This window comes from Silurus meridionalis, chromosome 23, assembly GCF_014805685.1.
Source record: "Silurus meridionalis isolate SWU-2019-XX chromosome 23, ASM1480568v1, whole genome shotgun sequence".
Classification (NCBI taxonomy): Eukaryota; Metazoa; Chordata; class Actinopteri; order Siluriformes; family Siluridae; genus Silurus; species Silurus meridionalis.
Genome location: NC_060906.1, coordinates 9,952,986 through 9,970,790, shown reverse-complemented (window position 1 = coordinate 9,970,790; position 17,805 = coordinate 9,952,986). Strand labels below are relative to the sequence as shown.

General features: G+C 41.2%; 2 protein-coding genes across 3 annotated transcripts in view; one reads left to right on the top strand and one right to left on the bottom strand.

The window, feature by feature from the left end:
* The window catches only part of ralgps2 (Ral GEF with PH domain and SH3 binding motif 2), a 94,372-nt gene that overhangs the window by 14,422 nt on the left and 62,145 nt on the right, over positions 1-17,805 (bottom strand). The gene's annotated exons all lie outside the window — the stretch shown is intronic.
* Positions 1,141-15,610, top strand: angptl1a (angiopoietin-like 1a). The gene is made up of 5 exons (XM_046835766.1): positions 1,141-1,428; positions 9,563-10,456; positions 13,239-13,432; positions 14,271-14,541; positions 14,701-15,610. The coding sequence occupies exons 2-5, from the start codon at positions 9,664-9,666 to the stop codon at positions 14,889-14,891; spliced, it is 1,449 nt and encodes a 482-aa protein (XP_046691722.1). The 5' UTR covers positions 1,141-1,428; positions 9,563-9,663; the 3' UTR covers positions 14,892-15,610.

Below are 17,805 nucleotides of genomic sequence, written 5' to 3'. Positions count from 1 at the left end.
AGACCATGATGCTACCACCACCATGCTTTACAGCAGGCAAGACACACAAGTTTATCTTATTCTCATCAGAATGTGAATGTGATTCATTCAATTACGTTTAGTGCCTATATGTTTGCTTGTTATAATTGCTTGTCCCTAATGAGTGAGCCAATGTTGACTGTGAAAAAAGAAATCTCCCTGAGACAGCATGAGGTAGAAACCTCGAGAGGAACCAGCACTTGTGATGCAGATAGCTGTACGAGAACAGCTGTATGTAACAAAAGCAAACTTCAAACATATCAGTTAAAATTGTTACAAATGTACAGCTCAGATCCACAAATAAAACAGATCTGGCCTTTATAAATAAGACAGACCAATAATAAGCTGATTCTAGATTGAAAAAATAAAAACCATGACTAAAATAAAACAAATAAATAAAATAATGCAACTTTTACTCATTTTAGAACCCCAGTTGATAAAAACATCAATACTTCTAATAAAATACTTAAACATTTTACTGTCACAGTTTTTGCTTCTGATGAAAAAGATGTACAGGATAATGAAAATGTGTCAAATCTCGGTGTTGAGAAACACGGTGTGAACAGAAAAGGAAAAGTGCTGTTGATGTCCATCACTGTTCAGTGAAGAGGATGTAATTCAGTAGTAATTCATTTAAAACATAAACCTTGAGCACAAACCTCTAACCATACTGAGGCAAGCATGCATAGATTACATAATGTCTCTGAAAAACCGCAGAAAATCCCTTTTGCCCAAAGGCAGCTCTGCTGAAACCTCGCCTGCAACATATCAGAACGACCAACTGAAACACAGCCAGCACACAAAAACCTTAACTCTGATTCACACCATATGTCCAAAATCTCACTATTTGGCTTACATTATAGAAAACATCAGTGTTTTCACTCAGACAAGTTTCATAAGGTCTCCATTTTCTGGTATTTCTCTGAAAAACAATTATTAAGAGAGAGCAAAAAAAACTGAAGGCTCGATTCTTTTCTGTTTCGATTTCAGTTCCAAAAAAAAAAGAAAGCAAGCAAGAAAAACAAAATCCTGACCCTTGTAACCCTCTGTCCCTACCTCCCCTCCCCTCTTTGTTGCCAGATCTCCTTTACCTCCCCATCCTTTTGAAAAACGAAGGCGGTGTCTGAGGGCGACTCAGTCTCCAGAACGCAGCTGGCAGTTCCAGAATCATGTCTTGGCTCCGGATCTGCTGAAGAGCCACAGACGCTCGCTGCCTGCAGTCTCTTCGAAAGAGAACTCCAGAGCAAAGGAGGCCTCGAGCGTGGGATATGCGAGACAAGCGCGGCATTGAGGACTTCCACAGATTGCTGGACACTGCGAGTTGATAGCCAAACTGAAGACCTGATTTAACTCCATGAACATCTACAGTCGTGCAGAATAATCACGCTACACTCAGCTTCAGGAGGACACGTGAGTGCACTGCTTCAGTTCTAACTCCAGTTCGAAACTTTATCTGCTTTTTATTCACCGTCTCGTTTATTTACTCCTTCTCTAGTTCTCAGCACCTGTCTCTTTCTTTCTGTCTTTCTATCTGGCTGTTCACATGCTATAATGTTTAGTGCTGCTGATGTTTTCTGCAAACAAAGCTCCCAATCGCATCTTTTGGCGCTCCCACTCAGGATGTCAGAGCACCAGGACGGGTCTCAGCAGGTCACAGTGTTAACACTACACCAGTTGTCCTGCCTGAGGAAGAAAGGAAAAAAAAAAAAAAACAACAACAAAAAAAACCAAAACCGCACAACTAGGGCAAGATCAAAGCCAAAAGAAAAAAAAGAAAAAAAATCCTCAAAGACGAGAAAAAGGAGAGGGGGAAATCTTTTTTTTTCCCTGAGAACTTCCCCACTCTGGTCTGGGGAGCCTTGAGGGGAACAAGCTAATGATAAATGCGTGAGATTGTTTGCTTTGTTAAGCATCAAACCATAAGAGGCTTCAAATGTCAGGGGTGCGGAAAGACTCATCATTACCGTGCTGGGCTTGTTTTTTGGTTTGGGATGAGAGTTTTATTACTGCGTTATTGTCTTATTCTGGTGAACTAAAGTCTTGTCTTCAACTGGGAAACATTGTGGATATTCGGTTCCTCATAGATCTGCATTTCTATAAGATGACGTGCTGAGATGTGGGCTATGTTTAGCAAGTCTCACTTGGTGGCTGTGTACAAAGAGTTTCTCGACTGTTGTAGATGGGATAAAGGGCTCCATTCATATAGAAAAAATAAACCCACCAAACACACAAGGTCATTCTACACTAACTGCTTCCTCATGTAGACATGCCGGACCCAGTGACCCCGTGATACGTGATCTCCTATGTGTATAGGAACATGCATGTGTGTACGCATTGTGTGTATTCTCAACATCAGGGGGCATTTAGTAGCCTGGTGTGTACAAGATGCTACAAGAAGCTTGAACATATAATATGCTCATATACAAACGATTTCCAACGAGCAATACTCGCGCAAGACAATCAGTCTCGTCGCACTGCTCTGAGAAACCAGAGGTTAAAATGCACAGAAGTTAACCCCCCTGTTTACATTTTTAACGACTCACAATGCTTAAAACCCGAACCAAACAAAACGAGCAGAATGTGAAAGGTTAAGAACACACATGTGCCCTCTGAGAGCAGTAAAAACGCAGGGCTGCACATAAACAGACCAGGCAGACCTTCATTTATTTCAATGTTTCTTCCCCGAGTGTTTGCATGTAAGTACCTGCTGTAAGTGTGTAACATCAACTCAACTCAGTCCGGAGACTTCACCACCAGCTCACACCATTAATTTGGTAATGCGTCCTAAAAAAATAAACACTGGCGGTATATCAGGAGGAGTTTTTTCCCTTTTTTTTTCCCAGCCTACTTTCTGGTCCAGAATTAAATGTGTTTTTACCACATACACAATAAGGTACAGCACAAATACACAAACCAAAAGCAACATGGCAGACATGACTACACTACACACGTGCCACAACCACCGGCATGGCTAGCTTTCTTCTCATCTGTATATGAGTATAGAAGAAAATTTGGAAGGCTTGCTCACTCACACACACACACAGAAATTGGGTTTAATCTGTAACCCTAGAAGATGTAAAGGCTGGTAAATGTCAGGGTCTTCAACAGCTCACTGAGTGTGATTAGAAAAAGAAAGAAAAAAAGCATGTATAAAGCAGTTCTTTTGGCAGGAAGCCTGGCCAAAAATCACAGCTTTTCACACTAAAGTAATTGCCCTGTAAGGCCATGCACTGTTGAATGAACTCTTCTCAATTTGTGCTCCTCTTCAGCTCCTGAGCACTGACTCCCAAGTGCAATTAAAGCTCGTGAGTGGCCCGTTTTCTCAGCCCATAAATTCATCGCATCACACTTTTGTCCTTGGTGTTTTGCTAAACTCCATTTCCTCATCCACTTCATTAAAATTAAGTATATGATAACAATATGCAACAAAGGAGAATGCTGACCGGCTTGCTTTTTGAGCCTCGTTCTTTTGCTCAACCCAAAAACCTCCACCCCCACATTCTTCCTCTCTCCTGCCTTTCTTCATTTTGTCAATGCTTCCTCCAGAGTGAATAAGCGACCTTCATGACGCTTCCTGTTCTTTTGGCCCTGTGTAAAATGTTGCTGCCTGTTGTACTAAGCATTGTGTGTGTGTGTGTGTGTGTGTGTGTGTGTGTGTGTGTGTGTGTCTGCCTCATGTGTTCAGCATGAAGTCAATGAACAATATAAAACTCCTTTACTAAAAGTTAAAGCTTTCCCACAATGCCTTTCCTGACAACTACACCCTCACTCTTGTTCAACCTTTCTATCCTCTAGGCTTCACTTTCAACGTTCTTTCCTCTTCTTCAGAGAGAACTCGTGTGTGTGTGTGTGTGTGTGTGTGTGTGTGTGTGTGTGCTCGCATTTGAACGTGTAGGTGTGTATCCATCCCATCCCGACAGACTACTTCTTGTGGAAAATCTGAAGGCCAGATGTTGGAAACCTCCAATATTGTTTTAAAGGCTGGGAAATACATTTACTATATAAATAAACAAACCTCGTCCAAATGGCTCTCGCTCTTGACCAGTCAGCAGTAACTCAGGTGTGTTTGTGATCACACAAAATCTGCAGGTAGCTTAACGCGTGTGTGTGTGTGTGTGAGAGAAAGAAAGAGAGAGACTGTAAGGATGAGCATAGGTAAATCAGATTAACAACGCCGTTCACATTTGTAAAAGACACAGAGCAAGGCCAGCATGTACGAAATGTGAGAATTACTACTCAAGACTTCCAAGGATCGAGGGGGAAAAAAAATAAATACAAAAAAGTCGGATCTAATCGCAGCAGTAACCTCTAAGTATTAAGTACGGCAGTTGCGTTGCCAAAAATCTCTCAATGTACAATGTAGCATTTTGAAATATGGGCCTAATAAGTGCACAAGAATGAGATTCGACACAAATCACACCAGCATTACACAAGCTCTCTCTCTCTTTATGACGTTATAACTGCATATGATTTATCCAGGCAAATACGGTTTTGTACATAATGAGCTCAAGTCTCAATAAGTGAATGATGAGATTTAATGGCACTCGAATTATTCTGTCCGATGCCTCGTGTCCAGATGTCTGGAACATTTCAAGAGTCCGCGGCATCTTTACTTTACTGCACGTATTTAAACAAAGCAAGAAGCCGAGGGGTGTGTAGGACTGGAAATGCACACTTTTTCAAATATTGAAATGCAATGTCCCAGAAAAATCAAACAAAGTGTGTATGTAATCGATTACGCAACAGAATGGCTAGATAATTACATCGAATGGATCTTTTTAAACATTTCCCTCTGTCCTTTTGAGGCTCCTTTTTTGTAGCTTGTGAGTTCAGATAAATGAACACATCTCAAAACACACAGCGGGCTGGATTCACTTACAGAACGGTACTGGGGTGGATTCAGGATTCACTCACTTCCTAATATTTAATGTGTTTGAGTTTGAATGAAACTGGGCCAGACAATACCTCAGCTAGTCGGACTCGGACCGGTTCCTTAGTTCGGTGTCTGTGTTCCCACCAATACACATAAAAATGCAACAAAGAGGAAAACGCACCAGGGTTCGAAATAAATGGAAATTCTGCATGTGTGTAAACATGGCACACAACCACAGGAGGGGCGGGACAAAAAACTAATTCAATTGTCGATTGTTTCCAATGTTTTGAATGATGAAGGATAATGGCCTGCTCATTCAATTTCAATTAACAGTTAAAAATCTGATGAATAAAAAAACATTAAATTGATTAAATTAAGTATAGCTTCATGATCATAAACTCTGTGTCATCAATCAAATACAATACATGAAGCATGGAGGCAAAAACAATTTTCTTACTAAGAATAACTAAGAATTTTACTAAGAACTAAGTATTCATACAACATACAATTTTTCATATGAGTTTGGAATAGATTGCATAGTCAAACACAGAATTAAAGAATAATGTTATAAAACAACATTAAAAGTTCAACAGTATTTTTTCACCCTTTCTTTGTATCCTTCATTTTTCAGAAATCGCAGAAAATGGCTTTAGCTCTAATAATGTAATGAAACATATAAATCTTGATTCCAGAAACATGCAAATTTATGTCTAATTATTATGTATGTATAATATGCTAATGTACTACGATATGTATGGATAACACTGTAAAACAAAAAAAAGATATAGTTATACTGAAAACAATCCAGTCATGATTGTCTTCACAGTGAAAGCAGCATTTTAATAACAAGAATGGTGTGTTTATTAATTATGCAAATTAATGCATATGTAATGCGAAGCCTCATTTGCATTTAGAAATATCTATTTGAAATGTGAAGATCCAGTACAATAAACAAGCAAACAAACAAATACACGAGTGACCATGACTGTCTATAACAGTACATACCACTCTATTAGCAGTAGTGACCAATGTTTACAGTCCAAAAATACATTTAGAAGTTCGAGGATTATTTCTTGAAGTCCGAAATCGAAAATCATTGATGTATAGCAAGAAAAAAACATAAACAGTGGCTTTTTCTGACTTCCTTCTCATTATAATGTCATTTTGCAGATAATATATAACTCTAAATTGGACGTGCTGTAAAAAAAAAACACGAAAACACGCCTGCCTGATTTAGAGCCTAAATAATATAAATATGATGCAGAAACTGCACTTAAGAACATTGTGTTAATGCTTCTACCATCTCTTTACCATTGCTCTCGATTCGGAATACCAGAAAGATTTCTGCCTCCTTCTTCTGCATGTTAAATATCTTTTACATGTTAAAGGCTCATTTACCTTTATACATCAATTTCTTTTTCTTTTTTGTCCTTCATGATGATAGCTGGGCTGCTCTAAAAACAACTGACAATGTACGGCTGCACAAAAATCTGTATAGCTTCTACAAAATTCAGTGCTAAAAGTATAAACACCAGGTTCCAGGTACACCATAAACACACACACACACACACACACACACACACACTTCAGCAAGCAAGTCGTTTGATCAAGGTGTTACATGCACCCCTTGCTTAAGAACTTGGTGCACTCATGTCTTCTTCATGACATCATGCCAGAAAGAATAAATGAGCAGTGATGAAGAGATTTCTGCACATTGGCGAGAGACCAAAAAAAAAAAAAAAAAAAAAAAAAAAAAAAAGGTGTTTATAAAGAGAAAAATCACGTAACTTTTTCCAGCTTAGATCGCTGGGACAAAGACTACTTCGTCATCCCAGATGGAAGATGATATTATATGCGCCTTGTTGTCAGAACTGTGTAATGATATCAAACCAGTAAAGAAAGAAAGAAAGGAGAATTAAGCCTTTCAAGCCAGTCAAAAATTCCATTTGCTGTAACAAGGCAAATATGTGTCATTTGGGTATTTTTACAATGGATAACAAATGACAAAACCATGATTCAGTAAGATAGTTGTTGGAACCTTTAAAGTTACCACAGGGTTGTTTTACTATTTGCGTAGTGGTTTCCTCAATTATATTGTCTTAGAGACCTCGAATATGCGTCTTCAACCTATTATAAAAGCCAAAACCCAAAAAAACAATGAACTCCTAGGAAAATGCCTTTTATAGCTTCCATAACCAATGTTTCTGCAATGGCGCCCAACAGAAACAAAGGACCAGATTCGGTTCTGCATCCTGAAAACCAGCCAGGTGACATCATCGACAAGTACTTTTCACGTCAGAAACTTCATAGGACGCAGTGTGGATGGATACAACCTATGGCTTATGAACAGCTGCATCACGCCCAACTGCCGAAAGGTCTCAGGCAGCTGCTAACAGAGGAGATTATAGTGTTGCCGAGAACGGTCGGACAAAAACACGGAAACGGGAATGGACAACCGTATGACTCAAAGGGATTAGGACTTTCCTGCGAACTCTGAATAGTGCATCAGCATAGTCCAGCATTGCCCTATAAGAAGTTGTTACAAAATATCAACTACACTGAAGCTACCACAAATGATGGCAAACATTTCTGACCTCAGACCCATCCAGGTGATCCACCTTTTAGCTCTCAGCAAACATACACTAGGCAATCACAAAATTCACAGGCATGGAAAATACAAGACAAAATAAAGTGAGCGTCCAGCTCACTTTCTCTTGCCAACAAAAATGAATAAATCAGCCATTTAATTTTTACCAAGGAAGTGGAAATACACTTTATTAGTCTTTCTCCACAGTAACTGTGAAATAAAGCGTTATGTCCAGTTATTTCAGGCTCCGACCTCTGTTTGAGTCTCTCAGAATGACAGAGAGGGAAAAATGTGTGCGGAATAAAAAGCAGCACAGCTGAGGCTAGCTGGGAAGTCTGAGCTCGGTTGGTCCCACAAAACCTGTGCTCCAGCCAGGCGTGCTGTTTAGCACGCCGGCCAACAGCAACATCCACGTGCTGCCTTCAGGCTTCTCTCTCCTCCCTATAATTTTCACCAGCTTCAGTAATTCAAGAAATTGCTCGACTTCCTTGATCCTTTCCAGTTTCTCTTCTATTCGCACCCTCTGCCTGCTTGTTTCTCCTTCTTCATCTGAATCTGCTTCAAACAGGGTTTCAGTTGGTCCATTGTGTGTGCAACAGTAGGCAGGAAGCTGTCAGTCATTGCTAAATAACCTGAATATCTTTTCAGCTCTCAGCACAGTGTGTATAAGAAAAGAAGAGGCGTAGATTGAGGTGCATACGAGGGGATTTAAAATAAAGAAAAAAAAGACGGAAAGTCGCCCCGCTCAAAAGTCAGAATCAGAAAACACTGAATCGCTTTGGATTGACGAACACAATAAAGCTGTGCAGTCAGACACACAGACATGACCTTAGGCCTACAGAGACACACGAGGTGGCTTGAAAAGTGTGTATACACAGACCGAGGCACCTGAGCAAGTGTGTCTTTCCCTGATGAGAAGCAGAACTGAGCATGAGGGAAGAGAAGACTGTGAAAAGGGAGATGAACAGCATTACACCGATGACGAAAGCACGAAGATATGCGATCGCTTTGCCACAACATAAATAATGTTTCTGGTTGAAAGGAGCCCAAGATTGAAGATAAATTTTAACCCAGGGTGAAATCCAGGGGCATGAGAGGCTCTATTAATCTCTTGAAGGTTGAGTCAGAGCAGCCTGCTAGTAGAAGGTGTCTTATAAACACCAAGGGACTGAGAACCGGTGTTGGACTAATTACACAAACTATGTACTTGAGTTAAAGTAGAGATACACTCTAATATTACTCTAAGAAAAGATGAACTGCTCCCTTTAAACTTTCACTTCAGTAAAAGTACAAAAGTATTTGCCCTCAAATGTACTATGGTTTATTAAGGCTATAATGTTCCTATTATCATTTTTGTCACAAGACTCTTAATCAACTGAGTTCATGTAAAAAGACTTACTTTCAGCACACTGATCTATTAATAGAATGATAATAATGAGTGAAACACTGATTGATATCTATTTAAATGATCATTAACCCAAAACCTTTTTAACTACTTCAAATGAGGTGTTCTGGCGAGTCTGAAGTTTCTTCCATCATTTATTCAGTCATAAAATCTTCTGTTTGCTTTGTTGAATTGTATGTTGGTGATAAGTAGAAAACTTGCCAATTAAAACAAGTTTAAAACAGAGCATGTGCTCGACCCTGATTGGTGACTTGCTGTGTGTTTGACCAATTAAGTTTTTATCCCCTTATAAATAAAAAGGAACGACTGATTTCCCATAATGTTATTGAGTTAAAAAGGGGAGATATTTGACTTTGAAATGTAGTGAATTTTAAGAAAAGTCTCCCCAAATGAAAATACTTTAGCAAAACTACAGATACACAAAAAAGCTTCTTAAGTACAATAACATTCACTTTGTTACTGTCCACCACTGCTGAGATCACATCTTCATGACATCTGTATAACTGATAACTGATAACATCATTCCTGAACTTAATCAATCAGATCCGGGGATGACATTTTGCATTAGTCAAGCAAATATTAAAAAGGGCAAATGTGAAATGTACCAAAAAGAAGTTCAACAGTTGTTCAACAGCTAAAGAGTAAATTGTTGCTTATTCATGACTATTTCATGTTTTAGGTGATTTACTACAATCTTCTGGACTGTGCAGAGGAGGACTGAAGTGGGGGAAAAAGAATAGCATTAAAGGTGGTGGACGGTGAGGAGAAGAAGCAGCAGCCATGAGAGCAGAAACGTGGAACCTCGGCATGGTGCTCTTCTTCTGTCTCGCTGCCCTGGGCAGCTGTCGCTCAGGAAATGAGCAGCTGTTGTCTAGGCGTCGCAGGGCACCAGTTGACGACACCAAAAGGTGCTCGTACACGTTCATGGTGCCCCAGCAGAAGATCACAGGACCTATCTGCGCGTCAGCCACCGGGCCTGAGCCGGAAAAGGACCGAGTGACTCGCATGGACATCTCTGACCTGAAGGAAGTATTGTCCAAGCAGCGGCGCGAGATCGAGACGCTTCAGCTAGTGACGGATGTAGACAGCAACTTAATAAACGAGATGAAGCTCCTGCGCAAGGAGTCGCGCAACATGAACTCGCGTGTCACGCAGCTCTACATGCAGTTACTTCACGAAATAATACGCAAACGTGACAACTCGCTGGAGTTGGTGCAGCTGGAGAATCGGGTGCTTAACGTGACGTCGGAAATGCTGCGCCTGGCCTCGCGCTATAAGGAGTTGGAGATGCGCTTTGCAAACTTGGCTGCCACTGTCAACAACCAGTCAGTGCTGATCTCTTTGCTGGAGGAGCACTGCATGCGTGGCTATGGACGCCGTGAGATTCCTGCCGTGCCGCCGCTGGTGCAGGTAGTGCCTGAGAACATCCCGGTCAACAACAACCGCTTTACCAATGAGATCCATAGGGAACATAACAACCGAGCTTTCCCACGTGGCTCGCGCATGGATATCCCGCCGACTGCTGACCCTCTGGGCATCCCACCAGCACCACAAGGAACCCTGAACTCTGACGGTAATGGAATTGCTTTGAGTTTTAAAATGGTGGCTGGTTCTGGTGGTTCTGTCATAGCCAGTTGCAGACACTAATAGAAAGGGGCTTCAGCTTCATGATTAGTCTCATATGAACAGGTAACAACCTGCCAGTGTCTAGTTCCTGTATAAAGAAAACAAGGTACAGTAAATGATATCACCCACCTCTTTAGCCTAATTACAAGGCAGGAGTGCAGAGACTGCATTTTTTTGTGACATAGGTCAGTCCAGAAATACTCACAATAAAAAGAAAATGGAAGAATACAACTAGTCCCAGACTTAGGATGGAGATGTGTTCCGATGGCACCGTCGTAACTTGAAAATATAAGTATTTATATTATGGCCTAGCCTACCCAGTAATCTTTACATTTATAAATCTGTCGTATCGCTCTCTTTATCGTAAGATCAAAAAGAAATTATGCAAACCATTGTAATAAGGGGACCATCTGTATATATAAATAAACAAATTAATGAATCTCTAATTGGCAGAGAATGCGCGATTTGATACCACAGCGTCCCCACGTTGCTATAGAACAAACATCAATTCAGGCAGGAATGTATGTAAGAAATATGTAGATGTTGTTACTGTAATATTACATCAAACAGGAGGGACATGCACTCACCATCAGACAGTCAGGAAGACATTAAAGCTCACATGCTCATCACGTAAAGAAATGTTGCACATATAAACGTAAATCACACACACTTAGGCTTCATGCGCTCCGACGGGCACAGCACAAGGAGAAAGTCGGGAATGAGAACCAGCTGTTAGGGAGCCATTATTTTTCTACCTCTGAGAGCTGACACCCTCGTCCTCTTCACCTTTACTAATGAAACCAGAACGACAGCGCTTCAACCCCTCCCTGCTGCAGCACACACATACTTACATTATCGCTATCCAGCCACATATTTTGAAATAAAACACAGAAACACAGACATCTCTGCATTTCAGAGTTATCAGACTCGTATCGCGCTCCTCCACCTCTGTCAGAATTTTCAGCAAGAGTCTGAAGTCTGAGTCTTTTGCTTTCACACGATGAATCATCGCTCAGAATGTGCAGCCTTGCTGGCTTCAATTCCTTACTGCTGACCACTAACAGCACCCCTGCTTTGCCTAAAAGAATATGGTCAGGACCACAGTTTATGCTCAACATGCGAGGGTCTAACCACTACGCCAACACTTCCAGCAAAATAAAGAAAAAAAAAATGAGGAAAAAAGAAAGGTAGTGCACATGAAAATGAGTCACTTCTAAGAAATAAAAAGCCAGTCTAGAGTAACCCCGGTGTATTTTGGGGGTCCAGACGTCAAGCATCTGGCACAAAGCCTGGCTGTGTAAGATCAATGTCGATCATTCACGCTCGGTAACCCCTGCTGCTTCAGCATCAGCATGGCTGCTTAAGGAGTTTCCTTCCACACAGGAAACAACCACTCACACAGGCAACCAAACATGCTTCCAAGAGGGCCCCCATCATCTTTTACCTTTTTCCTGGCTCACCCGTATACGACTGATTAGTTTAGCTTAAGAGTAAAGGCAGAGGGGAAGGGAAACCGAGAGACAGAGAGAATTACAGGGAGCGAGTGATGGAAGCTAAGCCTGCACATGATAACTCCATTATAATTTTTTTTCGAAGTCTGCTCAGACAGAGAGTTCTTGTAGATTGCAAGTGAAGTGAACAGATCATATGAGTGCTACCCAGCTAAAAGGTGTTTTCTCTCTGCAGGAAATCATTTCACAATGATCTATCAAGTTGTCTTAGCTTTGACTTAGTGCTTTGTTCATAGGAATGAAGCCATTAACGTGGATGATTATATTTGATAACAGTTGATGATAGATCATTGATCTGATCTACTATTTGGCCTCTCTGCTGCTATTTTTCCCCTTGGCCGCATTTGATTCCATTAGCTGCATCAGAATATCGGACTGAATGCCTCTTGAATCCGAATCCATTAATCTGTTTGAAATGTTTGAAAAACCGATAGTGCAGCAAAGGGTCACAACATTCTTTACATTTGAACTGTTAAACCCTTCCAAAATGACCAGACACTGGTATTAGAAGAATAGCAGCAATTAATCATGTTACGCAACAATTGTGTAAAAAGCACCTGACGTTCCTGATATAGTAAGCGTGTTGTTCTGGCAATCAACCCTCTCCATTTCTTTTATTTGTACAAATTTGTCAGAAAACAGAACTGGGGCAGTTTGTATAAAATGATGTTGCTCAGAGACTTGCCATCTCTCACTGCCACTTTTTACGGTCTCCGTACCCCCCGAGGAAGTGGTATCTCTTGGTAACTGTTTAGAAGGTTGGGGGTTCAAGCCCCGAGATTGCCAAGCTGCCACTCTTAAGGCCCTTGAGCAAGGCCCTTAAACCACTGTGCTCCAGGGGCTGTATCTTGGTTGACCCTGCGCTCTGAACCCAGCTCCTAACATCGCTGGGATATGTGAGGAAAAAAAAAAGTGTTTCACTGTGAAGTAAAGTACATGTGGCATTAATAAAGCTTCCTTTCTTTTCATCTCATCTTTTTTCTCGCACTCTCTCTCAATTTAAAGAATAGTCGCAGTCTCCAACTCTCCAGTTCTCTAATGTCTCCTTGCCCTTCTTTCACTCTCTCTCCCTCTTTCAACGTCTCCTTTTCTCTCCCGGTCTTTCATTGTCTCCTATTCCTTTCATTATCTCACTGTCTACCCTTTTACCTTCTCTGACCCACTCTTCCTCTCTCCACCAATCTGTTACTCATTGTCTCTCAACGGTCTCTTGCTTAGGCCCATTCCGTGACTGTTATCAGGTTCGCCAGGCGGGCCACAGCACCAGCGGGATGTACCTTTTAAAGGTAGAGGGCAGTGACCGGTTGATTCAGGCATGGTGTGAGCAGGGGTTGGACAATGGAGGCTGGACTGTCTTTCAAAGGAGAAAAGATGGCTCGGTCAACTTCTTCAGGAACTGGGAGAACTATAAGGTAAGAAGCTACAGTGTGACACATTCTTGTTGTGTCCTTCGTCACCAAAGGTCAAAGCAGGTCAAAGCCTAGCTCCTGTGGTGTTCTCCGATGGATCTTAAACCAGGCCTCATGTCCTTCTATACACATACTGTAGATAAAGTATTATATTTAATGCAGTGTGGAATGCAAACATTTTGTCTCCTTCCTAAAGAGACCTAAAATTGTTTGTTGTGAGGGACTGAACGAGTGAGACAAAAGAAGGAATGCAAAAGCAGGGAAGAGAAAAATATCCCACCAAGACCTTTGGAGATATAAACAGGCGTAAGCACGCCTAACCAAACATCAACATCCATCAGAACACAGCTCTGTCAGGAATGCAGTCAATTCAGTGGAAACATTAGCCAGTCGTTTAGCTTTGTGCAGAGAAAACCATACAGGGGAGAAAGTCCAAACAAGTTTACCAATTTTACCACAATACTTTTCCTCAACCCTGATGTTCTCACACACAAACACACACGGAGTCAGGCCAGGCAAATTCACATTAGCCAAAGGAACACTTCTTGAAATTCTTTCAAGTGTGCCACGGATGGTGAACACAATTCAATCCAGCTGGATGGCTGAGTGGAAAAATGCCAAGTGTTTTCAGCTGCTGGAATTCGTAGAAATTTCTCATTCACTTGTGCCTGGTCTGTCGGTTATGGATACTGAGCATGACGTTATTCAGATTCCCAAAAAAAACCCACCCCAGACAGTTTCATGAGTACCGAGGAACCTAAAAGATACAACAGGGTTGTCTGTGTATACTGCGTACTTACAAACAAATTACTCATGAGAGAAAAACTCTCTCTCTCAACAGAAAGGCTTCGGGAATATAGATGGTGAGTACTGGCTGGGGTTGGAGAACATCTACAACCTGGCCAAGCAGGGTGACTACAGATTGATGGTGGAACTGGAAGACTGGTCAGGGAAGAAGGTGTACGCTGAATATAGCAGCTTCCGGCTAGAGCCCGAGCTGGAGGGTTATCGCCTGCGCCTGGGCACCTACCAGGGTAACGCCGGAGACTCGCTGGCCAGCCACAATGGCAAACCCTTCACCACTCTGGACCGGGACAAGGACTCTTTCACAGGTACAGCTGCTCGACAGAATGCACTGCAATAGTGTACAGTTGCTCATGCATATAATTTGTACCACATGTTTAGTTAGATCTCCTGGATAGGGTACTGCTAAATGATTCTCTTCTGTCTTTCAGCTTCTCATATGTTATTTTCCTCTCTCTCAACTCCAGCAGGCAACTGTGCTCACTTCCACAAAGGCGGCTGGTGGTACAACGCGTGCGGGCAGACTAATTTAAACGGCGTGTGGTATCCCGGGGGTGTTTACCGCAGCAAGTTCCAAGATGGGATCTTCTGGGCTGATTATGGAGGAGGCTTCTACTCGCTCAAGTCTGTGCGCATGATGATTCGCCTGATCGACTGATCGAGATTCATCCCTTTCACTATAACGTGTCTATTCAGTAGTATTTATAATCAATTTTTATCCTTAACAAGGACCGCACACTTATAAGAACTTGTAGTGCCCATAATTATGACGATTTCTACACAAAGCAGGTGTAAAGACTGAGACCATACTGTGTCTGAGACACAGAGGGGTTGGAAAAGGTCTCGCTGCAGAATGACATCGCCTCAAGCTCCTCCTGATTCAATCCCATTCCGGTTTGGTCTTTTTTTACAGACTGAGTTTTCACATTTTAGTCCCTTTGACAAAAATAGCTTAAAATAAAACAAAAAACAAAAAAACTAAAAAACAAAACATACTACTCAATTTTTTTGTATACACAACAAGGACTGGTAACAATCTGGGCTGAGAGCTCAGTCAGCTTTGATGTGTATTGGTCTGTAAATATCCTTTAGGTTTATTTGCGTCATTTTTTTTTCTCTCTTTTTTTTGTTAAGAGTTCAGTTAAGAACTCGGGACCAGAACTGGCCTTTTATCCACGTTTGTTATTTATCAGTAGTTATTTATAATAGTTACGGTATTTGTTATTTATGCCTGTTTATGATGTACGTTGTGCTTCTTCCATCCGCACATTCATCTGTGTGTGTGTGTGCGTGTGTCGACTGTGCCTCAGTACAAATTGTGTATATACATAAAATCATAGCGGATTCAAATAAAGTTGTACAGCACTGACAGACAAACACTGCATTAACAAACTCATTTAACAGGTTGTCTAATGGCATTTCACTGACTGACCGAGTCCAGCTAGCTGAATCACCACCGTGCTATTTTGTCTAGCAAACAGTGAATGAAACCAGAGAAAGTCTGTCTGATATACATGTATCTGTTGAGTTTGTTAACAAACTAGCTCACCTCTGCATCATTTGTGATATTCTGAGAGAAAACTTTTTTTCATAGCATGAACGCTAAAGCACAAAACACTAAAGTATTGGGACCCCTGACTTTTCGTAGCACTGTGTGATCCTTCAGAATAAAAAGAAAAAAAAAAGTTACCACAAAGATGGAGGCACACATTTGTAGAGAATGTTTTCACTTGAACTAGGAGACCCAAAGTTCCCTGCCCTAGCATGCCTATGCTCCTGTGCACAAAACCAGCTCAGTGAAGATATACTTTATATAGGTTGGTGTGGAAGATCTCCTGCTATAGAGTTTGAACCCCAACCCTATTGAACACCTTTAAGATGAATTTGAACATTGATTGCACCTCAGGTTACTTATGACATTAAGCATCCTTGTGGTTGAATGAGCAAAAATCTCCACAAGCACAATCTACTGAAACATCTTATCCATAAGGGTTTTATAACAGCAAATGGGGAATAAAATGTGGAAAAGGATGTTTAAAAAACATCACGCATGTCCACAAATCCTCGCCCATTTAGTGTATGTCCAGGGTTAAAGTACTATATTCGCTACACGCTGGCTTATTTGAACTAAGTTGTTATGTTTATATATGCAGTACGAATACATTCTCCACTTAGCCAGCTAGCTAAATGTTACCATGTAGCTAACATTACATAACAGTGAGTGACGCACATGTATTACTGTGTTTGTTCACAAGTAGATGTCATTTACCGTGTCACTCAGGAGAGATTTGATAGGGAGGCTAGGTAAAGTACTGTAGGTGTCTCTTGGCTTGAAATATTATTGCAGCCAACAAAAATACTGATTTGAATGATACTCCAACTGAAATCCACGATACATGATGAGTATACTCGTTTGTTTCCCTTAGTAGTAATGTAGTAATGCACTTAACCAACTCAGGATAGGTTGTATTGTGTTATACTGTGTATACATTATCAGCCTAATCAACTGCTCAGTACTTTGGAGCCTGGCTAGCTAATAAAGCTGCAATCTCATAAATACGCGCTGCACATCCATGCATCAAAGCTGCCCTTATAAATACCTCAGATTATTCTTCATTATACAGTAAACCAAGGAAAGTGAGAAAAAGAGGTAGACAGAATTTTCACGTCAAGCTATGCAGATGTATGAGTAGAGAGATGCACATAGAGACGCTGAGACAACGAAAAACGTGTTTCTAAAATCCAGGCAGAGATAACTGGAGCGCAGAAAGGCGAAAAAGTGAAGAAAGGTGCAGAGGGAGACGGAAATAGTGCAGAACATTCCTTCCATATAAAGTGCTTCGGTTTCATTTTTCACAAAAGCGTATTTTACTGAAATAACGACTCTCTGTTTACTGGTGCCTCTGCGGGACCATGCTTCAGAACATCCTCAATCTATTCTCACAGCAAGGACACAGACACACACAAACAAGGGGGAGGGAGGGAGGAAAAACGATGAAACATGCAAGGACCCTGTTGAGACTGGCTCTTGTTCAAAGGTTAGATTATCTTGTGTTCTTCTGGCGACCCTTGGAGCAGGAGTCTCTCTGAACAAGCGATGGAATCGGCGCTGAAGGAGCCTCGGCACAGAGAAACGCCCGAGAGAACGAACAGAGACATGAAAGAGTGCAAGTTTCCATTACTCTCCACTTCCTGGCTACCAGAGCACATCTCTGCGCCTGGCATCAAACACAAAATCTTCACACACGTAGCGCAGATGTGCCCTCAATACATGCGCACACAAACACAGTCAAAACAAAACAGCTTTTCTGCTGGACAGTGTGGCACCAAAAACTCTCTAGTCATCATGTCCGAGAACATTTCTACTGAAAATGGTTTTATTTTAATTAGCTGTCTCTTCACATACCTTGAAGTCCCTCCCACTAAGTTTTTTTTTTTTTTTTAGCTTTACTGATGGAAATGCAGGCATCATCCTGTTATCTGTAGAAAACTCTGCCTACCTTTCCAGGTTTAATCATGTGATGAGTAATGAACATCAAGGTATGATTTTGCTCAAACCATTGTTTGTTCCC

Excerpts from the sequence above, each read along its gene's own strand:
- angptl1a (XM_046835766.1), top strand. The coding sequence starts at position 9,664 with ATGAGAGCAGAAACGTGGAACCTCGGCATGGTGCTCTTCTTCTGTCTC. Across the intron at positions 10,457-13,238 it reads AGGAACCCTGAACTCTGACG|GCCCATTCCGTGACTGTTAT; the intron begins GTAATGGAATTG and ends TCTCTTGCTTAG. Across the intron at positions 14,542-14,700 it reads GGACAAGGACTCTTTCACAG|CAGGCAACTGTGCTCACTTC; the intron begins GTACAGCTGCTC and ends TCTCAACTCCAG.